This window comes from Phoca vitulina, unplaced genomic scaffold (assembly GCF_004348235.1).
Source record: "Phoca vitulina isolate PV1807 unplaced genomic scaffold, GSC_HSeal_1.0 scaffold14, whole genome shotgun sequence".
Classification (NCBI taxonomy): Eukaryota; Metazoa; Chordata; class Mammalia; order Carnivora; family Phocidae; genus Phoca; species Phoca vitulina.
The window spans coordinates 34,307,501-34,332,692 of NW_022589717.1; the positions used below are offsets into that span (position 1 = coordinate 34,307,501).

Here is a 25,192-nt window from a genome sequence, read left to right on the forward strand (position 1 = left end):
TACAGCTTTACTCACATACATCAGGGTTAGGACAATGAAGCAGTTGCTTTCATAATGCGAGGCAATGTATCCTGTGAGTTCTTTCACTAATAAATCAGTACAAAGATTGCTGAAAATATCCTTCCCTTTGAAACTGCAGGAAATTCAAGAGTTACTCATATTGTCCTAAGTGGAACTGAAAATGCTTCTTCATAAAAGAAAAGTTAACTCAAAACCAATTAGTTCCAGAGAAGTTCAAAGACACTTAGTCTGTCATGCTAGTTTGTCCACAAATGTCTTTGCAAAATGAATGAATATGGACTTATCTGTAAGTTTTATTCTGCGTCTAATGTTAATATAGAATGTTGTGTTTGAAGACATAAATTTTGGGGGGTTTTATTTCAGGTGGACTATATGGATGAAAATGAAGAATATTTTCAGCGTCAAGCTTCTCATCGACAATCTCGAAGGAGATTTAGAAAAATCAACCAGAAAGGTGAAAGACAAACAATCATTGACACTGTGGATCCTTATCCTGTGGGCAAACCACCTTTGCCTCGAGGCTATCATACGGTAAGTTATTAAAATATAATATTTTTAATCTTTAGTTTTTTTATTGGGAATTTTATGAAGAGACATGTGCATTTCCTATTTTAATTGAATAATTACTTTCTGTGATATGTGCTGGAAACACATATAGTATGAATAGTTTTAAGGAGCATTGAAATAAGTTATCAAAAGACATTGTTTAGCCCTTTTGTTTCTTAAAATGTTCTCTGAGGATTAGCTTTGTGAACAGCAATGCAGTTGTAACTGGGATATTTTAAGTTCTTACCTTAATCTAAAATTTGAACTCTCCCTGCTCCTACCCCAGTGATTGGCATCAGACTTACTTTTTATTTCAAAAGTAGATATATAAAAATGATATGTTATTTTCATACTTTGTATACCACTGTGAGAATATTGCCTGATAATTTTTTTTGTTTTTAATACGCTGAAGTGAAAACATAATTTGAAGTGATGCTTTTTAAAATCCCAGTGTAAAGATGATCTGAAGTATTTGATAGGCTCAAAGATCCTCTTAAATGCTGTAGTCCACTTGATCATCATTTATTTCATAAATATTTGATAAAGTATTTTTATGTTTGAGGAAACCAAGGCACAGATAATGAGTGATTTGTACAAGACCCCAATAAAGTCAGTTTTAGGACCTTATTTTCTTATTCCTTTCTTTCTGCTTAGCTGCACTATGCTCATTTCCCCTGAGAATATATTTGAGGATTTCTATTTTCAAAAAGAAAGTAACATGAGTTCTTACATATGTCATAATAGAGTCTAAGATGGTTTGTCTGTACATAAATACCGTTAAGTGAGTAATCATTATATGTGAAATTAATTTTAAAATAAAAATATGAAAAACATAAAAATAGGTAATTGACAGCTATTTTACATTTCTCATTTGTTTTGCTTACCTGCACTTTTCTTTCCTTTTGCAAATAAGTATAAATGCAAAATACATGGGAAAATATATAGACTTAAAATTATATACTCAATTTTTGGTAACTTTTAGTGATACGGTATACTTTATACCCACACTTCATATGTTTTATTTCTGAGAGCTCTTTGTGTGTGAATATTTAAGCAGTTTTGACCACCAGCTACCCGCCTACTCCTTACACTACCCATGCACTATTTTAATTTAACATGAATGTTATAGTTGAATCATTTCATTGAGCTCCTTTGGAAAGGGTAGCTTTTTGCTCATCATAAAGAGAGCTTTGTTTGTCCTTTGGAGAGACTTGGTATAAAAAAAAACAAAACAACAACTATGAAAGGTTTTTTGTTACCATTATCTGTAAAAGAAGGTAGTATTTTTAGTGTTGACATAGCATCATGGAAGAAGGAAATTTGGATTAAAAATAGTTGTACATATTAATAGTTCCATATATTATTTTAGCCTGGTGCTAATGTTAATATTCTTTCTGCTCTGGAATTATTTTTCCAAATCAGATTCCATACTAAGATAGTGGGAGTGTGAATTACTTAAAATTTAGTCTTAAAGCTGATTGGTTTAATTTTATAGTCCTGTTTTTCACACTTAAGTTGGGGAAATCCTATAACTGTTTTTCTCTTTTATTCCCATTTGTTTCCCTCTTTATGGAATATTTCACTTTCCCTACGTGACTTCCCTTTTTTGGTTTGATTTTTAAAAAAACGTGCAGGGTTTTTTATTACAAGATTACTTTTTTTATTTTAATTTAATGGTTTTAATAAATATCTTACCTGGTCAATAGGTACTTTTATTAGGGAATATTCAGTGCTAGGATGAAAAATTTAACTTGATTACTAATGGATCATGTACTAGCTTACTAATATGTGACATGTTGGTATTAATTTTACTGGATGAGTTCAGATTGGCAGCAACATGGTCATAATTGAAAATATTGGATCCTTTTTTGCGTGTGCAAGGTGTGTTTTAATTATATTTATATAATATTTATTATTTCACCAAATACATGATTTTAACATAGAAAACAACAAAATTTTGTTTTGTATATATGGTGCCACAGGATAAAAAGAGTGAAATGGAAATTATTATTCATTAGTCCTAAGTTATATTTACTTATTCTTAACAGAAATATTTCTCTTTGAAAGAACCCTAGTAGAGTGGGACTGAGGGTGAAAAGTTTATTTAGAAGATGCATGATCATACTTCACAGGTGATTTTAAATGATTTCAAGTGCATTTCAAGTGCATGGCTAAAAAACATAGAGAACATTATACATACAGCCAATTCTATATGGTCATTCTTAACCTAATTTTAACATTATCTTCGTTTTGGCAGATATACTATAGCATGTCTGATAATGTTCATCTTTTCCTTTCCTCTTTTATGGCACTCATTTCATTTTGGCTCAAAGGAATGCACTAAATCTCAGGTATTGTAATTTGTGTGTGGTCTCCTAATACTAACCTAAGTTTATTTGTGAATTTGCATTGTAACTAATGAGTTTATAATATTGATGTGTTTAGCTTGGTCTTGTTCTTTTGTATTTTGCCCTGATTCAGTAAAATCTCTTAAAACTGTTAATGGTTTAGGTGATAGCATAGCCTATTTGTGCAGATGTAGTGATGGATTGTCCACCTTGTCCACCTTAGGTCCACCTAAGTGCAACCTACTTATTATTATTATTTTTTTAAATGAGTGGAAACACTGTTCTTAACTAACATGATTTGCAAGTAAAAAAATGAGGAGAGAAAGACAGGTAGATGTAATGGAAATTTAATTGCTTTTTATGCAAAAGCTTATGGGAAATCCACTAGAAATTTACATTTTAAATGATGCTGTAGGTAAAAGCTTTAAATTTCAGGAATCCCAGTATGAGAGCATTTTGGGAGAATACAAGTAAAATTTTAGTCAGATAGAGTAAAGGCTTAGTCAAAAAGGAAATGAGAGTTTGAAAACGCTTGTGTTTTCTTATTTGTACTTTATTTTTAACCAGAATTCATGCTTTATTTCATTCTATATTTTAATCAAAAAGCCTATAATAATATCTTTGCTCATTTCTTTCATGCCAACACATGACTAATTTATGATTTTCAGTGTTACTCTTTTGAAACTGGGGGTCAGATTGGGGGTTATCAGGGAATTTGGAGTAAAGGAAGGAAAACTGATTTATCTCTGGAAAGGAATTGGTTAAGTAACTTAGTAAAATCTTATGGTTGTGTTTTCTTATTGCCTAGGAAAAAGATCATGTATAATTTAATTCACATTAGAGGAAGTCGACTGTCAATATAATATCTTTGGCTACTATAGTGACCTTGCCTGAAAGCATGAAGTATTTATATAGAGTTTCAAATTAAAATGAGGCAGTAACTTTATGTTCTGTGCAAGAGAATGCATATTAAAATGCCACAGGTTGTTGCTATATTGTACTTGAGAAGCACTGCTAAATTTTAAATGATGTGGTAAATCTTAAACATTTTCATACCATTTGTAAATTTTATAAAATTTTGATGTAATTGTATACTTTTTAAAATTGCACCAGTGTTTTGGGCTTTTATCTGGTAAAAGTATAGTCTAAAAATATGTAACTTTAATATTTTAAAAGATACATCAGTACATAATCTTTCTCCTTTCTAATAGGAAAAATTACTAGTTCATCTAATTCCCATTTAGAAGTAGGAATTGAATTGAAAATGTACACTGAGTTATGATATATACTTTATGTACACTTTTTAAAATTAGATGTGTTGCAATAGTTTTAAACCGATTATAATCATTTTCTTCAGAAACATGAGTACTCAAATAGTCCATGTGGAGTGTTTTCAAGACGTTTTTTCAAGGCAAGTCTATGAGGTTTGCAGAGAGAATAATCAGCATTTTAAAATGCAGTGAGAAGGGAATATTGGAGATGGCTTTCATTAACATTTTCCTACATTTTGATGCTTTGAGGTTGAGGCTGTATTTAAGATTGCCAGAAAAGGGGATGTGGCATGAATTTTCAGTCTTAAGGTAGATAATGAAAATAGAGGCAGGTAGTAGATAAGGTTCTTGGCAGAGGCTGGAAAATTTGGGGTCAGTCTCTTTAGACTTTGGACAAGTTTATTTTGTCTCTGGGTTCAGAGTAGGATAGAGGAAAAAAGCTTTGTTTATTTTATCCATGATTACAGACCCTGCCTGTCTACATTTATGGGTAATTTATTCCAGGAGTTTGTAATTTATTCTAGAAGATACTTAAGGGGACGACTTAACTTACCTGATTGTAGTGATGGGGAGACTGGTACATATTTATTCTGTCATCTTTTATTTCTTTTTTTATTTTAATAAAAAGAGAGCTCTGCCCTCTTCTCAGTTTAGAAAGAACAAAATTATACAGAGATATTAGACTGGAGACTGAAGAAAACTTGTCCTGTCTATTCCATGGAGTTTACATGTACCAACAGATATTGCAGCCTAGCAAGGCTGAAAGAATTGGAGTGTTCCTGGTGCTTTGACGTTCTGATTGACTGTCCACTTCCCATTCCTGCTTACCTCCAACAGATGGCTCTAGTTTTGTTTTTTTTTTAATAGTTTAATTAGCAAACGTCTATAGAGTATTACCTATGTATGTACTACTGTTCTAAAACATTTCATATAAATTAAGTCATTTGATATACATAACTACCGTGAGAAATGGATTATTATTAGTACATTTTACAGATTAGGAAATGAAAGAACAAGATTAGGGGATGTGCTTAAGGACACACAACTAATATTAGTAATCGAGCCAGAATCCTAACCCCAGAAGTCTGGCTCCAGAGTCAAAGCGCTTCACATTATTCTATACTGCAGAATACAATGAACTCAATGAATGAAAGTGACCTCTTTTAAAATATGAAAAAAAAAAGTAGATTACAAATTAAAAGGATTGGTACTCCTCAGTTGTCATAATTTCTTAGCCAAACATTTTTATGAGATTTGATTTAGTTTAAGTAATATTTGGAATGTCCGTGACTAGTAATTGTTTTAGGATGAGAAGAGACCGTCAAAATCCAAGATGGCCTTGTGACATTTAATTTTGTGTTGTCGTTGTTTTTTTTAATCTTGGAATGTTTTATTTGATCAGGTGTAAGCAGGTTCACACTGTCCCAAAGGACATTTTCCCAAGGAATGGCTCTGTTTTATACAAATTTGAATTAGGAGGATTTGAACACAGTATAACATAAAACATATTCATAAAGTTTCAATCAATGCAAAATTTTTGAAATAATGGAAACCGGTTGATCATATAAAAAGATATCTCCCACACATTTTATTAGTAGTCCTTTTCTACAATATGAATATACATTTCAAAGCACTGTTTAATAATTATGTATTACATTTTTCAGTAGATTAGGCTTAGTTTAAAATTCTTGGTGCAGATGTATAAAAGGTAATAAAAAATAGTGCATAAAATTATTAAGTTAATATAATATAAGTTGAATACAATGTAATATTAACATAATGGGGATAATTTTTGTATTATAGTCAGTGATAATACAATATCTATAAAATGTGGCACCACTGTAATAAGATTGATCCATGCGTGAGGCTTATGGAAATGAGTTCCATTTTTTATAATATAAGACAAGTTCTATTTCTAATAATGGTTATATAATCATTCCTAAGTTGTATCTTATATTTCTCTGAAGTAGATTTTTTTTTTTTAAAGATAGATTTAAGTTGGTTTCATTTTTAGTTAAGGGCTACTTGGTAGGTTTCGTTAGTTTCAAAAATTGTCAGATATTGAAACAAATGAAAAATTATAGTGTTTGTGTGATTATGTACTTTTATTTGACAGTCATCTTTTTGATGTGGACTGTTGTTCTTGCATTAGAAATAGTGTTTTCACTCGTGTTATGGCTTTGCTTTTTCACTTATCTATTTAATTTTTTACTGAAGTCTTCTTAGTTTAATACAATATTTGCTGCCTAACAGTAAGAGAATATGTTTTGAGTAATATATCAGTGACTTGTATATTTACTAAATTTCCTAGAATATTAAGGTCTTAGGATTTTAACTTACAACAATCAGTTCACATCATATTATACCTGACTATGATTTATTCATATGATGATATTTTAAAAATCTGTTTATATGCTTAAATAGAAAATATTCACATATAGGGGAAATGTCTTAATTATTTTGACATTTTCATTCTTTTTTTAAATTCGTCAAGCATTTGTTCGCTTAATTAAACCTAAAGCCTTTGTCTTCAATAATGTCATCAGTGCCTCTCTGTGAATTATAATAGGATGGAGTTTCAGGAAATGTGTGTATTCTCTTTCTTGTATCATAGAGAGGAAAGCTCAGTATTTTCATTTACATATTTTATTCATTTAATGAATATTTATCGAGTGCCCACCTTGTTTCAGGTTTGTGCCAGACTCTAGGGCTATGAAGGTCTAGAGGACAGGCATATTTTGCCCTTATTGTCCTTTTAGTTTCATAGGGGATATAGATAAATAAATGGGCAACTAAAATATAGGGAATTCTAGATACAGTGGAGGCACATAGACAGGGCACTTGAGGAATCAGGCATGGTTTCTTAATGTCTTGGCTCAAAGGAAAATATTCTTCAATCCAGGAAAGCCCAATAGAAATGTGAAAACTGAATTGGTAAAGAATGGAAAAGAAAGGTGTGGAGAGAGTGTTAGACAGTAGTGATGTATATATTAAAAAAAAACCAACAACACAAGTTTTGCTAGATCCTAGTTATTGTGTGCATGCCTGATGTTTTATGTTTGCATCAGAGTCTTAGAATGTCAAAAATACTCTTTGCTTTTCACACCCATTATCAGCAGGTTTACTGGTTCCTCTTCACCTAGATCATGTTGCATTTTAAAATCCTGCAGAAAGCTCCCGGTGGAAAGGTCTTTGAACAATAGGTGGACGTAACAATTCTATGCCATGTGTGCTGCAATTTCTAACAAAATGCAGCATGGAAAAACTGCTGCAGTGGGCTCCATTTCCTTGCTTTGGGGGGACTATTTCTCTTTCTTGCAGTTATAATCAGGTATTTATGTTCATTTAATTTATACAGATTGGGAAATTATACTATAGAGTGTGTATCGAAATTGAAATGTAAATCAGGAAATAGTTTAAAACATGAAATGATTTCTCTTGCGCTATTAACAGCATGCATTGCAAATTCATGCAAGGCAGTTGAGAATAGTATGCAGTGTGCTGTTTACCCAAGTTTCAGCTTCTGTTAGAGGATGTCTATTTTTATATATTACATCATCTCTGCTGCAGAACTCCCGTGTCCACTGGGATTTACTGTTCTTTCATTCCATTTTGAAAGAAAGCTTGTATTGATGTCATAATTGGACCCATCTTTTGGTTGCACTTGGAAATTGAAAGTAATAAGGGTGTTGTGTAGCAAGTCATGCAATATTTCAAGCAATTTATTTGTCAAGAGAGACCACTGCTACTTTGTCCTGCCTCTAATTGTGAACGCTGGTGACTCTCTGTGCTTGTATATGTTTTAAATATACTTGGCTAAAATTTAGCTTTTAGTTTCAACAGCAAAGATCCTTTCATCTTAGACTGTTTCATTTCTTATGTGATTTTTTCTTCATGAGATTTTGCAGTGCTACATGCTGATTTGAAAAATGTCTCTCTTCTTTGCGAAAATCTACTTTGATATTCAGACCTATTTCCTAACAGTGCTGAATTGATCTTTTTACAATTAAGTTATCAGTAAGTTGTCGTTTCACTGTTTGAATAACAGGTGACTAGAAATATTCTCTTTTGATTTTGAATCCAGTGTTAAAACATTATTAAGTAGAAATGCCTTTCTATTAGCTAGAAGATACTCTGGAAGAAACTCTAGGTTTGTATTCAGTGTATAGGTGTTAGGTTTAAATCACTTGTGAAAGGAAATATTTAAATTAATTATTAAAATGCCTACTATATGTTATACATATTTATGTATATAAGATCTCCCACTTCTTCTCTCAAGAAAAATTAGTCATCCATATCTCAGTAGTAAACCTTTTTTCAAACCTTTGCTACAAAACAAACAAAAAAGCAACTGATTAGGAGCAGACTTACACTTTTAAAAAATAATAGCTTTATTGAATTATAATTCACATACCATACAGTTTACCTACTTAAAGTGCATAATTCAATGGTTTTTCTTTTTTCTTTTTTTAGGTAAGAAACACATAACATTAAATTTACTATCTTAACCATTTTTAAATGTATAGTTCAGTAGTGTTAAGAATATCAGTAGTAAACTTTTGACTGACTTGAACATACGCAGTTTACATTGTACCTAATATCCTCTGTGGTTTAAATTACACAGAGGCTGAAAAATGACTAAGGTATTTTGGAAAAAAAAATAATTACAGAATCTGTTGAGTAATTGTATTAGAGCAATTTCTTATGGACTTAGTATGGGATCAAGTAGTCCTTTATTTTTCTTAGGTCTTCCTTTCTCTCAAGTGAAACATAGGTGCTAGCTGGATGTGACATGGAATTTGGAATTGCTAGCCTAGAGGAGATATGATGTGACAGTAGAGTGAGCCAATCTGAAATATGAATTGCTCCTTGGGATGACTGATTGGCAGACTAATTGAGAAGGGAAGATTTTAAGAATGAAAAAGAAAATATTCAGGTTGTCTTGATTTTTACTTAGATGTCTATGAGGATAATAATGATAATTGGTCACTTGTGGTTTTGGTACAATCCAGAAGGCATTTGCAAATGTTAGAAAATAAAGATAAATCTCAAAATAAGTTGTGACATTTTCCTTTCACTAATTATTAGTATACTTCTACTTTCTATCCATTTCTTTATACAGTTTTTAAACTGAACCTTAAAAAAGCTGAATCATCAGGAATTTTGGAATATTCAGGAAAGTTTTTGGGAAAAAAAGATCATTTTGCCATTTGTTAATTTGTGACATAAGCATGAGCATCCCAACTAACTGGGATCTAGTAGAGAGTACTTGGGCATCATTGATATTCTTGATGATATTGATGCCCTTGACAGTGGGCATTATTGACGAGCACTTGATAGCTTTGGTCTTTTTATGTCTCTTTGGTACGAACATTTTCCTAACTTTAATTAGACCGGAAGAGTATGAGCAACTAACCATTCCGCAAGCAGATTAAGGTGTTCGAGGGTTCAGCTGAAGTTGTATTTCATGTAAACACAGGATTTTGTCTTAAAGGAATCTATGGATGTTTGATAACTGTGGAATCTTTAAAAGAGCAAAAAGGCTGATTATTTTCTAGTTCATCTCTTAGAGTTGTAGTTGTCAAAGTTTTTCATTTCAGGACTCCTTTATACTATTATATATTACATAAGGGGTTTTTTTTTGGTGAAAAATAACTATATTTTACAAAACAAAAAAATTTATAAGAAGAATAATGTTGTTTTCGGGGCACCTGGGTGGCTCAGTCCTTAAGCATCTGCCTTCGGCTCAGGTCATGGTCCCAGGGTCCTGGGATTGAGCCCCACATTGGGCTCCCTGCTCAGCGGGGGGGTCTGCTTCTCCCTCTACCTCTGCCCCTCCTCCTTGCTCATGCTCTGTCTCTCAAATAAATAAATAAAAATTTTTTTTTTAAGAAAATTTAGAAAAATTAAATACACTTTTAGGTGAAAGAAAGGCTTAACCTAAGCAGGTTAAATTATAGAAGAAAATTTATATGCATTTTATACTTTATCGAGCCCTGCATCGGGCTCCCTGCTCAGTGGGAAGCCTGCTTCTCCCTCTCCCGTTCTCCCTGCTTGTGTTCCCTCTCTTGCTGTGTCTCTCTGTCAAATAAATAAATAAATAAATAAAAATATAAAAAAAAATAAAGAGTAATGTTGTTTTATACTTTTGTTCAATATTTGGCCTGATAGAAGCAGCCGGATTCTCAAATAAACTTCTGTATTCAATCTGTTATGATACAGTCTTCTGATTCAAGTATATAAAGTACATGAAGAAAATCTGACCTCACACAGGTAGTTGGAAAAGGCAAGAGTATTTTAACAGCTTTTTCAAATAATCTTATTGATATACTTCACCCAAATTTGACACGTGGTCATTTCTTAAAACTTTAGTTGCAGTAAAGAATGTAAAGCTGTGTCAGTGAAGTTACTCTCTTTTATTAAAGCCCATATGACTCATGTATGACTTTGTAACATCATGCATTGGTCAGTAAATTAGGCTGTCATCCAAATTTTGGTGTGTTATACAATATCAAAAAAAATCACATTTATTAATATCACCACCAGTCTCACTAAAAAAGCCTCACTTATTGGGAAGCTGTCAGGCTTATGGTGTTGGATATAAATTTTGCAAAAGTCTTAATTTTTACTTGAAAGCTAAAATTTTTATCATTGGCAAACAAAGTACTATCAGCTGTTTTCCTTGAAGTGACAAGCTCGGTTTGTTCATTTTCAAGAAAATATCTGCCAAATATCTAATTCTGAATAACCATAGTTTGTCTTTTGCTTGTTCTTTAAAATAAAAGTAGTTTTCCCAAGTGCAGGGACCCTTCTGAACAGAGTCCTTTGTGACTGCATAGGTTCCCATACCTCTGAAGCTGACCCTAACCTTGTTTCCTGTATGATTTTTCTCACTGCTTCCTTTTCCTCTTTGCTGCCTAATTCCTTTATAGATACTGGGAGAAAATGGAAAGATCCCAAGCTCACTTTGGGTAGAATCAGAAGAATTTTAAAATGCTTTACATTAAATAATTGTATTTTTAAATGTATTAATTGTATTGGATGGTTACCAACAATCCATTTTGTAGTTACTGTAGTGATTTTAAAAGATAGACATTTTTACTTAATTTATTGAACATTTCTCATTTAGAGCTTTTTTCCCTTTAGGAATTTTATCTACTCCCCCATCCCCTCCAAAAAAAGTTAACACCCCTTCCCTGTTAAGATAATTATGAGCTATTATGTGGAATTAAAAAATATTTAAAATGTTTATGTCCAATTTTGTATGGCAATGAAAGTATAGTAATCATAACTGTAAAATGTCTGTTAGATAATATTTAAAAATGCATTTGGGGTCTTATGCCAATATCAATAAGAGTAGTTTTAGGTCCTTGTCCCCCAATACCCTCAAAAAGAAAAAATCACCATGGGTAGTTTTAACAACATTCTGTGAGTGATTCATCATTAATGTTCAAGATAATCTAATCCAATTTATTACAAATTATTCCCAGTTTGATAGTACAAAATAAACAAATAACCTAGCAATATATTTAAAACTTTTTCTTCTCAAAACTCCACTTCCTATTTTTTTAGAGTTGAATTCTTTTCTCTTTGTTATCCTCTACTTTGAGTACCTATTTTCTATCTTTTTCTACTGACTCGTTTTGTTTTGTGTCTAAATAAAGATTCTGTCTTCAATCTTTTGTTCTGCTTATGTTAATTAGTGGCTAGTTTCCTTTGTCATCACAAAGTGTGATTTACTACTGATTGTGCTCAGAGGTTCAATGTGATTCAATAATCAACTACTAAAGCAAAAATCTGACAGGATAGAGCTGCCTTTGGAAAGGGACTGAAAATGTCCTGCTCCACAGATTTCAAATTGTGGGTGGGTTTCCCTCAATGAAAGCTGAAATGTCCACATGAATATTTTATGGGGTTAATGGTTACTATAGGTTTGTGTATTATTTCTCACATAGAGAAATGTCTCCTTTAAACAGTTGTCTCATTTTCTTCCCTACTGTATTTTTACCTTTATTGTAAATACCATGTTTTGTAGTCGTTTGAGTATAATATATTAATATCTTAGAGTTTTGGTTTTTGTTTTTAATCTTGTAAGTCCACTGGGTTGAATGGCATATATTTTTAAATTTTGGTCCAACAGATTTTTATTTTGCTTTTTGTCATTGAAAAACCTATAAAATATAAGCCATCAAGAAAAATAGGTTTTGTTGTACATTTGTTCTAAGGCAGTCTTTTAGTGAGCATTTTATATGATGAACAATACATTTTACTTAGGTCTGTCACACTGTTCAGCTGCCCAGGATGACTTCTAAAGTTAATCCCTGATTTCTTGTTTCCTAACTTACCCACTTAAGTCTTGGGGGTCAAATGTAGAATGAATAAGTGACTGCCTTGTTCTGTTTAATATTTAATTATAGATTTATGGTTATGTGTTGATACTATGAACTGCTACTTTATGGCACAACCAGGAGCTATAGTCTTCCATGAATATGATCCATCTGGCCAGTTGTGAACAATTTTAACAATTATAATAGTCTGATATATACAATTAATTATTTGAGTATTATTTAAAAATATCAGCATGGTGGTAATTGAAAATTTCAGAGTGCAACTAAAATATGATTAGGTAAAATACTCTGTTTGCCTTTTTTAGAGCTTTTTAAAACTTTTAAAAATTAGATGTGTGGTTTGGGCTTTGTTCATTTATTTATGAGAAGGACGATTGAATGTTGTCATCTTGAGCTCATATGGTTATATATCGTAGGCTGACTTCTTTTTCAAGAGAACACTTAAAAAATTTCTCTGGTATCTAAAATATTTTCTATATTGAGACAATCTTCTATATTTAATTATTTTCCAGGCAAATTTACTTGGAAGCATTGCCTGTCTGGAATATATTTAATTACAGTAGAGGGACAGTCTCAATTCTACTCCTGATTGTGAAGTCTATTGATTAATGCTTCCATTTATAAACATTGTCATTTCTTAGATTGAAGATTATTCAACCATTATGAAAACCTACACATTTGATATTTATTTGAAGACATTAGTTTTTTTTTTATTTTTATTTTTTGAGAGGGAAAGAGTAGGGGGGAGGGGCAAAGGGAGAGAGGGAGAGAGAATCTTAAGCAGGCTCCATGCCCAGAGCAGAGCCCGACATGGGGCTCAGTCTCAGAACCCTGACATTATGACTTGAGCTGCAATCAAGAGTTGGACACTTAACCGACTGAGCCACCCAAGACACTGGATCTTAAAAGTGAGAGTATGTTTGTTAAAAATTAAATTCCTAAATGAGGGTCTCGATCCCAGGACCCTGGGACTATGACCTGAGCCGAAGGCAGACGCTTAACCGACTGAGCCACCCAGGTGCCCCTAGGTGTGACAATTTAGATCTACCTACATTAGCAGTTCTACACAAGGATATCTGCACAAGGATATTAATCCCAGCCATCTATACAGTATTAAGTAATGGATTGCCCAAACCTTGAGTGCAGTTGACTTTTTAGAATATCTTGGAAGGAATAAAATTTACCCTTATTGAGTCCTTATGATATATACCGGTGGCTAGGTATTATCTCATATATTTTGTCAATTAAACTTTGTAGTTCTAAACACTTAGGTGATGGTGTCTCCACTGATAGGAGATAAGCATGCTAAGGTCAAAGAGGTTAAGTTACATGTTCAATGTTTATGGTACTTAGAGTCAAACCTAGACATCTTTCTTTTCCATTCCTGATATTTAAAATTATTTATTTTAAAAAATGAACTTAACATATTTTGCTTTTATGTTACTTGAACTTTAAATTTTATCTCAAAGAGATATGTATCAAATAATTCAGCCACTTTAGATGCCTGCTATTTAAGTACCTTTAAAAGACATAGGCTAGAGCAAAGAATGTCCAATGTGAAAAAATAATTACTAAATTATATTGGCAGTGATAATAGGCTTTGGTTGATTCATCAGTATTTTTGTTGCAAGTACTTTTCCTTTTCAAACCATCTCTTTCATCAATAAAGCACAGCATTTTTTCCCCTTCTTTAACCTTTAGTTTCATTCCAGTGCAGAAACGGGTTTTTACTGTTAAGTAGTACCATTTTGTAGCAAAGATGACTATGTAATTAATGTATTTTAAAAGTTAGTTTCACTAATATTATAACTAACAAAAGCCAAATCTTAAAGATTTTTTTTTAAGTATGACTTTTTAATGAATCAAAACAACTTATAGTTGTCTGAAAGTAGTCATAGTTTTTAGAGATGAAAAAATAAAGTCATAAAATTGTTTGCTTCTGCACCAGAAAAAACTGGAAGTTTTGGTAATATTTAAGAATATTAAAAACATATATTAAGTAATTCCAAGGGATTTAAAAAACATTTTATAAAACTGATTAGTTATGTATAATTTTTATTTTTTTTTAAATTTTTAAAAATATTTATTTATTTGACAGAGACACAGCAAGAAAGGGAACACAAGCAGGGGTAGTGGGAGAGGGAGAAGCAGGCTTCCCACTGAGCAGGGAGCCCGATGAGGGGCTCGATCCCAGGACCCTGGGATCATGACCTGAGCCGAAGGCAGACGCTTAATGACTGAGCCACCCAGGTGCCCCTCTAGTTATGTATAATTTTTAATCAATTATTGTTAACGTTAAGAAAATCATCTTTCACTTACCTTCTTCTGAACTTGGCAACTTTTAATTTATGAGCTAAGGATGTTAAAAAAATCTCTAATCTGTTGTCTAATTGGCACTATAACTTTTAAAAAGTAAGAGCATTTTAATATTTCCCCTTTAACTGCCAAAATAAGGAAGACAGAAATCTCAGAATAAAGGAATAGTTACTAGCAGGAAATCTTACTACAAGACAGATTTTTTCCATTCAATGGGTCTCTCTTTTTTTGTTCTATATCATATCATCCCTTTTATCCCCATTTTGCTACCAGCTAATATTTGGTAATAGCTGTATTAGAGGGACACCTGGGTGGCTCAGTCAGTTAAGCATCTGCCTTCGGCTTAGGTCATGATCCCAGGGTCCTGGAATCAAGTCTGCATCGGACTCCTTGTTCAGCGGGGAGCTTGCTTCTCCCGCTGCTTGTGCTCTCTCTCTGACAAATGAATAAATAAAATCTTTAAAAAAAATAGCTGTGTTAGATAACCTTAAGAACTTGAAAGGATTTTAGGAATCTCCCAGTCAAACCACTTAATACAATTTATTTTTCTCTATAGAATCACTGACATTCAGCCTCTGCTGTAAGATTTTTAATTACAACTAGCACTGATATTTGCAAGATAGTCCTTACATAATGTGTCAAAATTGTACCCTAATGCCTAGTACAAAGTAAGGGTTTAGTAAATCATAACAGTTATTATTTATTTTAGGGAAGGGATAATTATGAAGAAACTTTTCCTTATGTTTAGCTGAAATCTGCTTCTCTATAATTTTAGTTCATGGTTCTAGATTTCTTCTAAAGCAACACAAATGAATATTCATATTCCATTTTCATATAACTATGCTTCAGATAAAGAGATCCTACTGCACTAAGACTCTTTTCTAGGTTAAACATTCCTAACTTCTGGTACTTTCCTAAACACCTTATCTAGGTTTTCTGCTTTTAGTACAACAGTTACTCATTATTCTCCTAGGTTATGATGTCTAGAACTGGTTGCTACCACTTACATAAGGTCCTGCAGTACCCTACAGTGTAGATTATAGCAGAACTTTGTCTTCCTTGCTCTGGACATTATATGTCTGATGACGTAACCCATAATTATATGAGAGTTGTAAGGTATTGTGTATTGGCTCATATGGAGCTTTTAGCCAGTTCAATTTTATAGATAATTCTTCCCACCTCCTCCCACCCCTGTGAATTGTTCTTCCAGTCTGATATCCCTTATATTGTAATTGTGCAAGTGACATTTTGATAGTACGCATGTAGATGTTTATATTTATCCTTGTTAAATTTAAATTTTCTGGTTTTAGCCTACTCCTTTCACCTGTCAAATTATTTAAAACACCTAATTTTGTCGGTAAACAAATTGGACATCTTTTATGGTTATACAATTATCCTGTGTCTGTTTCGTCATCTTAAAGCTGGTATAATAATACTTCACAGGGTAGTTTGGAAAAGTTTAAATGGAATCACTTATGCATTCATTCTTTTTTGAGTAATTACAGTGTGTTAAGCATAAGAGATAAAGCATAATTTGTCATTAACAATACCAAATAAATAATATATATGGCCCCTGCCTTCAGCTAACTGACATTCCAGTTTGTAATCAATAGTCCCCTTTTTGTTCAATAAAAATGGAGGGGTAATTAACAATTCATGTGCTCATTTAAATATATTAATTATAAGGGAATATGTTACATGGCAAATTAGTAATAAAGGTAATAATTGCTATGGAATTTGGAGGGTTGCTTTGTGAAATACTGTAGTAGGGAGCCCATATTGAGTACCAGTGTATAAGGACTTCACCTCTATAACTGAGCATTTCAAGATGAAGTCTGGAATTTTCTTAAAATAGGTTCTAGGAAATGAAATAAGCTTTGTTAAATAAGCTATTAAAGTCTATTCATTTTTTGAATAAATGCATTGGAAAAGCCCCATTCTTGATGTTGGAATTTCTCACTGACTTACAGGCTACTTTATTTTTTTTTTTTCTGCATGTGTCCCATCTCATGTTATCTTTTAATCTTTCTCTTCTAACATGCATCATGTAAATATTGGGCATATTTATTATGGCTAGGTTATCATGTTAATTTTCCAATTATCAATCAAAAGTATCACAAACAGGATAAGTCAGGAACTTTTTTTTATTAAAGAAAGAAATAGCCTATAAAAGCCACCCCAAAACTGCTAGAACTGATAAATGAATTCCAATAAAAGGTTACAAAATCAATCTACAGAAATTTGTTGCATTTCTATACACCAATAATGAAGCAGCAGAAAGAGAAGTTAAGGAAACAATCCCATTTACAATTGCACCAAAATAATAGGATACCTAAGAATAAACCTAACCAAAGAGGTGAAAGACCTGTCTCTGAAAACTATAAAACACTGATGAAAGAAATTCAAGATGACACAAAGAAATGGAAAGACATTCCATGCTTATGGATTAGAAGAACAAATATTGTTAAAATGTCTATACTACCGAAAGCAATCTACATGTTCAGTGCAATCCCTATCAAAATACCAAAAGCATTTTTCACAGAACTAGAACAAACAATCCTAAAATTTGTATGGAACCACAAAAGACCCTGAATAGCCAAAGCAATCTTGAAAAAGAAAAGAAAAGCTGGAGGCATTACAATTCCAGACTTCAACTTATATTACAAAGCAGTGGTAATCAAAACAGTATAGTACTGGCACAAAAATAGACACATAGGTCAATGGAACAGAACAGAAAACCCAGAAATAAACCCACAATTATATGGTCAGTTAATCTTTGACAAAGCAGGAAAGAATATCCAATGGGAAAAAGACAGTTTTTTCAACAAATGCTATTGGAAAACTGGACAGCAACATGCAAAAGGAAGAAACTGAGCCACTTTCTTACACCATATATAAAAATGAATTCAGAAGAATGGAAGACCTAAATGTGAGACCTGAAACCATCAAAATCCTAGAAGAGAGCATAAGACAGTAACTTCTCTGACCTTAGAGACTTTTTTCTAGTTAGGTCCTCTGAGGCAAGGGAAACAAAAGCAAAAATAAACTATTGGGACTATATCAAAATAAAAAGCTTCTGCACAGCAAAGGACGCAAAGAACAAAACTAAGAGGCAACCTCTGGAATGGGAGAAGATATTTGCAAGTGACATATCTAAAAAAGATTAGTGTCCAAAATATATAAAGAGCTTATAAAAAAAATGGACAGAAGACATGAACAGACATTTTTCCAAAGAAAACATACATATGGCAACAAGCACATGAAAAGATGCTCTGTATCACTAATCATCAGGGTAATGCAAATCAACACTACAATGACATATCACCTTACACCTGTCAAGAATGGCTAAAATCAACAACACAAAAAACAACAGGTGTTAACAAGGATGTGGGGAAAGGGGAACCCTCATGCACTATTGGTGGGAATGCAAACTGGTACAGCCACTCTGGAAAACAGTATGGAGGTTCCTCAGAAAGTTTAAAATAGAACTACTTACTCTGTGATCCAGCAATTGCACTACTGGGTATTTACCCAAAGAATACAAAAACAACAATTCAGAGGGATACATACATCCCTATGTTTATAACAGCGTTATTTACAATAGCCAAGATATCGAAGCAGCCCAACTGTCCATCCATTGATGAATGTATAAAGAAGTAGTGTATATATACACATAATATATACAATGGAATGTTATTCAGCCATCAAAAAGAATAAAATCTTGCCATTTTCAATGACATGGATGGAGTTAGTATAATGCTAAGCGAAATAAGTCAGAGAAAGACAAATGCCATATGATTTCACTCATATGTGGATTTAAAAAATAAATGAGGAAAGGGAAAAAGAGAATGAGAGAGAGAGAGGGAGGGAGGGAGGGAGAGAAACCGAGAAACAGACTCTTAACTATAGAGAACTAACTGATGCTACCAGAGGGGAGGTGGGTGGGGGGATGGGTGAAATAAGTGATGGGGATTTAGGAGTGCACTTGTCATGATGGGCACCAGGTGATTAAAATAAGAAAAAGAGAAAAAAGAAGTTGAGAAGAAAAAAGAAAAGAGCCTAAAGGTTTCTTTGGAACCTGTCTTTGAACTATATCTGGGTGAAAGTTTTGGACTCTTAGTTTGGTCTTTCTGATACTAAGTGTTAATTGAAGTAACAGGTTCCCAGTATTTGTGAAACCTGTATTTAAATTCAGCTCAGTACTTACTCAACAATTATCATGTGTCAGGCATTGTGTTGGTATCTTTCATGTATTTCATAACTAAATTATTTTTTTAATTTTTTAATTTAAAAATTATTTTTAATAATGAACCGAAGTACCATTTTTATTTGGTCAAAGTAGAAAAAAGTAAAATTGTCTACGAAAGCTTTAGGAAGATGTGCGTGGAAGATGTGTCTGAGGTATACTCAGGGATGGATAGAATAGATTATGTGAAATGTAGGATTGAGTTATGGTATAAAGAATCTTTAGATAATCAACTTTTCCTTTGAAATTGTAGTACTGATGGGGGGGATATATTGGGTTTAGGAAGAGAAGAAAAACTTCTGACCATACCTCCTACGATAATTTTATTTTGTGTTGGCTTAGTGCTTAATTTGTTTGGCATATCCATAGGGAAAACAGCATTTTAAAATGTCATTTCTTTGGTGAACAATAAAATATTAGAAATGAGATTTGTAAAATTTCTTGTTTCTGGATATCAAAGAGTAAATTCTTTTACCTTCTCCCACAGAATCTCTCCAAAACTCTAAAGTTTTTCCTCTCAGGTAGGGGGAATAGGGAGGAAATCTATATATAGTGGATAAGCGAAGTAAATGATATTAGAGACCTGGAGTTTTATTTTGTATTCTTCCAAACTACCAAACCTATAATTTTATACAGTTTATTTTCTATGAAAGATGAATAAATTATTTTATTGCTTTCCTTGACTTATGATCAAGCTTAATTAAAATATTTGTAAAGCACATTGAGATCTATGGATAAATAGTATAGATATTATAAATAAATAAGCATAATAATTCTAAATGTGGTTAATAATTACTGAGAAGAGTCCATTTTTTCTCAGTTTCATAGTAATTAAAAATCAAACACAATAGGTGGAAAAAATATGAATGAATACAATGACATTAAATTTAGCATGGAAAGGCCTTACATAAGTAATTTCCTGAACTATGAATGTAATCTCTGTCTTTTGGATCATTGTTACCAATAAGTTGGAAGTTATTAGATGTTCTTGACACAAGACAGAAGGTTGTTACATGGTCCTTTTTCTGGCTGGATCTATTTAATGCTACTTGCCAAATTTAGATGGTTAAGGAATGAAGCAAATAAAACTCAAATTAAGGCTACTTCAAGGTGAGTGTAAGTTCTTGTTTGTATAAAATCTGTAATAGGATTCTCTTAAATCTTCAGGTTATATTTTATTCCTCAAGCAGTGTTTGGCATATTATAGCCTGGCATAATTGTGTTTCAATGCACAAGGTAGTAGGAATAGTAAAATTTCAGTATAACAGTCATGAGTTTTAAGATATGTAGGTTGTAGGCATGGAGCCAGATTGTGAGAGAAATCACACCAAGTCTCAGCACAGAAAAGCAACGGTGCCTGAGGATGTGTGATTTTCTGACATCACCTATCAGGTTTTCCCATTTAGTTTCCTTCTTGAGAGAAGTGACACATTTTCCCAGAGAGGCAAGCAATGGCAGACCTTCACATGTAAGGTCGGACATCATCAGCATGGGGCTAATTTGACTTAAACTTGGAGGAGAGTTTTTGTCACATGGACACATGGACATGTGGGACATGGGCTAGATGGATGGAAGTTGTAGAACTTGATTATTTAGTTCTTGGGTTGCCGTTAACTGTGGGGGGTGTGTGTGTGTGTGTGTGTGTGTGGTAAAATATACACGACATTTAAACTTACCATTTTAACCATTTTTAAGTGTATATATGTTCAGTGGTATTAAGTACATTCCCATTGTTACACAGCCATCGCCACCACCCATCTCCAGAATTTTTGCATCCTCCCAAGCTGAAGCTCCATATTCATTACACAATAACTCCTTCTTAGCCCCTTACCCCAGCCCCTGGCAACCACCATTCTCCTTTTGGTCTATGAATTTAACTACTAGTCTAGATACTTCATGTAAGTGGAATCCTACAGTGTTTTGTCTTTTTGTGGCTGGGTTTTTTTCACTTAACATAGCGTCTTCCAGGTTTATTCTTGTAACTTGTAACAGAATTTTATTTCTTTTAAAGACTGAGTAATATCCCATTGTAGGTGTATACTACATTTTATTTACATGTTCATTTATAGATGGACACTTGACTTGGATTGCTTCTACCTTTTGATACTGTGTACTTTTTAAAAAACTATTTTTTTTAGAGCAGTTTAGATTTACAATAAAATTGGGAGAAAGGTACAGAGATTTCTCATACATCTCCCACCCCCACACATGCATAGCCTCCCCCATTATCAACGTCACTCACCAGAATGGTCCATTTTTAAACTCTCAGTATGAACCAGATTGACACATCACATTTACCCAAAGTCCATAGTTTACCTGAGGGTTCACTCTTGATGTTGTACATTCAGTGGGTTTGGACGAATGTACAAAGACATATTATCCTTCAACATAATATCATACTGAGTATTTTCTTTGTTCTAAAAATCTTCTGTGCTCTACCTATTCATCACCCCTGGCAACCACTGATCTTTTTATTGCCTCCATAGTTTTGCCTTTTCCAGAATGTCATATAGTTGGAATCATACAGTATTCAGCCTTTTCAGATTGGCTTCCTTCACTTAGTAATATGCATTTAAGTTTCCTTCATGTTTTTACACGGTTTGATAGCTCATTTCTTTTTAGTGCTGAATAATACTCCATTGTCTTGGTGTACTACCATTTATTTATCCGTTCAAGATTTTGTCAATTTTGAATAAAGCTGTTTTAAACATCTGTGTGTAGTTTTTTATGTAGACATAAGTTTTTATTTTTTTAAAGATTTTATTTGTTTATGTGAGAGAGAGCAGAGTGAGAGAGAGAGCACAAGCTGGGGGGAGGAGCAGAGGGAGAGGGAGAAGGAGATTCCCTGCTGAGCAGGGAGCCTAATGCGGGGCTCAATCCCAGGATTTCGGGATCATGACCTGAGCTGAAGGCAGACGCTTGCTTAACTGACTGAGCCACCCAGGTGCCCTGACATAAGTCTTTAACTCCTTTGAGTAAATATCAAGGAGTGTGATTGTTGGATCACATTATAAGTATGTTTAGTTTCGTAAGAAACCACTGCACTATCTTCCAAAGTGGCTGTACCATTTTGCCTTCCTACCAGCAATGAGTGAAGTTCCCATTGCTCCACATCCTCACCAGCATTTGGTGTTGTCAGTGTTTTGAATTTTGACCATTCTAATAGGTATGTGGTGGTATCTCACTCTTGTTTTAATTTGCATTTCCCTGATGACATATGATGTGGAGCATCTTTTCATATGCTTATTTTCCATTTGTATATCTTCTTTGGTGAGGTGTCTTTTAAGGTCTTTGGCCCGTTCATCAAGTTTTGTCTTACTCTTGGGTTTTAAGAGTTCTTTGTGTACTTTGGATAAGAGTTCTTTATCAGATGTGTCTTTTGCAAATATTTATTCCTGATCTGTGACTTGTCTTCTAATTTTCTGTTTTTTACAGAGCAGAAGTTGTTCATTTTAATGAATTCTAGCTTAACAATTATTTCTTTCATGGATTGTGTTTTGGTGTTGTATCTAAAAAGGTATCACCATACTCAACTTTATCTAGGTTTTCTCCTGTTATTTTGTAGGAGTTTTATAATTTTGCATTTTACATTTAGGTCTGTGATAATGTTGAATTAATTTTTGTGAAGGGCATAAAGTCTGTGTCTAGATTTATTGAGTTATTGCATGTGGATGTCCAGTTGTTCCAGCACCCATTTGTTGGAGAGACTATCTCTGCTGTATTATATTGCCCTTGCTCCTTTGTCAAAGATCAGTGCCATTTACTTTTAAATCATTCATTTGTTTATGGTAGAAAAGCATTTGGGATTTTGATAAGAACTAGTTTACAAGATCAAATATGGTTTTGCTAATGTCCATTCCTGATCACTGAAGATTTTACTCATTCAGAAAAGGTGAGAGCCTATGATGCGTACCACGCTAGGGGCTGCAGGTACAGTGACTATACACAAACATGATGCCAGCCAGCACAGAGATTAAGTGTAGCAGGGGAAGTAGACACTAACTACTTAAGTAATTCCATGATTAAATGCAAAATTAGAACTGTAATAAGCATTATAGGGAAGTGATACACAATATCTTGATAAATTTGAGGGCATTTCACCAGTGGTTTTTAGGGGTGGAATAAGAATCAATCAGGAAAAGGAGGGTGAAGGAATGTTGTAGGCAGAGGAAACAATGTGTAGAAAGGCCTTTTTGCTCATGCGAGGAAACGAGCAGCCCAGGTGACCTGGAGGGCATGAGCATGGTATAACTCATAAAAACATATACAAATCTTGCACACTGTAATAGGAGTTTTAGTCTGTATGCTGAGAGCAATGGGAAGCCTTTGATATGTTTTAATTTAAAAAAGGGCTCAATAGATTAGGTTGAAGTGACCAGACTTTAGTTTTTAAAAGATCTCAGGAGGAGTATGTTAAATGGAGAAGGGTGGGTGAGGGAAAAATTGAATCCAGACAGTTCAATAAAGAGACTTTTGCAATTTTTATGGCAAAAAGTAATGAGTGGGATGATAGCAGCAGAAATGAATAGAAATTTAAATTTGAGAAAAGGTAGAGAATTTAATTAATGGGATATTGTGATGGATTGGGCATGGAGAACGGTGTTAAGGATAACTCGTAGATGTATAAATTATACAACAGGACCATGATGGTCCTTTATTGAAGAAGTGCATGGGATGAGGAAACGGTGGAAGCCAAAACTAGGTAATTCTTGAGAAATTTGGTTGTGAAGTGGGTTCGTGTGAAGACATTAGACTGTAGCCATGGGAAAATGTAGGGTCTGAAGAAGGTTCTGTTCTTTGTTTTGTTTTTGAGATGTGAGAGACCTGAACATATTTAAAAGCCAGTGAAGAGACCTGCTAGTTGTGGGGGAGAGGTGGAATATATGTGGGAAAGAAGGGATAGTGGATAATATAATAAGTCTGTGAAAGGGGTATACTGGGGATGGGCAGGAGAGAAGGATCTAAAATAGTCATGGGCAGAGAAAACGATCCAAAATAGTCATGTGGAGGGAATGGTTGCCTTTAGATACTGAGAGGGGAAAAGAAAAGAAAATAGTATGGGTGCAGTTTTAAGTAGACAAGAAACACAAATCAGCAAGCACTGACAATTCCAAAGTCAGTTATTAAAGTTGCTAGATTTTCCATATCTATTTTCTATTATGTATGCCATTTATAGACAGTCTTGACAAGAGAAATTGACCAGTACTTTAGAGTTAAAATGTCCTTATTCTTTGTCAGCTATAATGCTGTCTTTCAAATAACCTGCTAATCCAGATGAAATTAAGAGTTTATGGTAGAATAACATATCCTCATTAAATTTAAACTCTCTACCTCTAAAAGTTTGATTTTTTTTTAAATTGTGAGTGTGTTTATTTTGTTATTATTTGCAATGTGCTGTGTGCGTCATGCGTGTGTGTGTGTGTGTGTGTGTGTGTGTGTATGGGTGTTTGTGAAAATCACATCTAAATTTATATAAAGCTGTTAAATGTGCATTTTGTAAATTTTTGATAGATACTTGCTTCCTGTAGCACAGTAATGTTTGAGGGTGGGGAAGAGGTCACATCCATTCTCTTATCTTCAGATTGGTGAAAAATCATGTTTTAGTTCAAAGCTGTTCAAGTAAGTCCTTGCTCCGTTTTCCCACCCTGTCTTCAGTGATATTATTTGGAGTCAGCAATCAATGGATTCCATCCCTCTGAGACTTGCTTAACCTACAGCCGCTGATATAATACAGGCAAGAGCTTGTTACTTTATCTGAATTGTCCATCGCTACCTTAATGAGTGAAATGGTTAAGTAGAGGAGGGGGCGAGTCTTAAGGAATGTGTGTACCATTTGAGCTGAATATCTCAGTGTATGTAGAGAGAGGGAGGGTGAGAGAGAAATCCACTTACATCACTAGAACTGCATTGAGTGTGAGCCTTGCAGGTTAAGAGACAGACTACAGTGTCTTGCTTTCTGCAGGAAGCAGCAATGCCGTTTGTTCCCTAAGAGGAATTTTTTATTTAGAAAAGGAAGCTTTCTCTCTACCCAGGAAATGGCTTTCCTTGTGCGTTGCTATGCCAACTGCCTGCAGCCATGGTCCTCCAAAGTAAGCA

General features: G+C 33.5%; 1 protein-coding gene across 15 annotated transcripts in view; it reads left to right on the plus strand.

Moving 5' to 3' along the window:
* RAPGEF2 (Rap guanine nucleotide exchange factor 2) overlaps window positions 1-25,192 on the plus strand; it is a 232,662-nt gene that overhangs the window by 119,921 nt on the left and 87,549 nt on the right. For 10 of the 15 annotated variants that reach the window (XM_032413084.1, XM_032413086.1, XM_032413092.1 and 7 more), the window contains 2 exons: window positions 385-552; window positions 2,901-2,918. In XM_032413084.1, the coding sequence (XP_032268975.1) occupies window positions 385-552; window positions 2,901-2,918 (186 nt within the window). Of the gene's footprint in view, window positions 1-384; window positions 553-2,900; window positions 2,919-24,836; window positions 25,186-25,192 lie in introns of those variants that run through there. The other 5 variants (XM_032413088.1, XM_032413094.1, XM_032413096.1 and 2 more) reach the window with 3 other exon arrangements.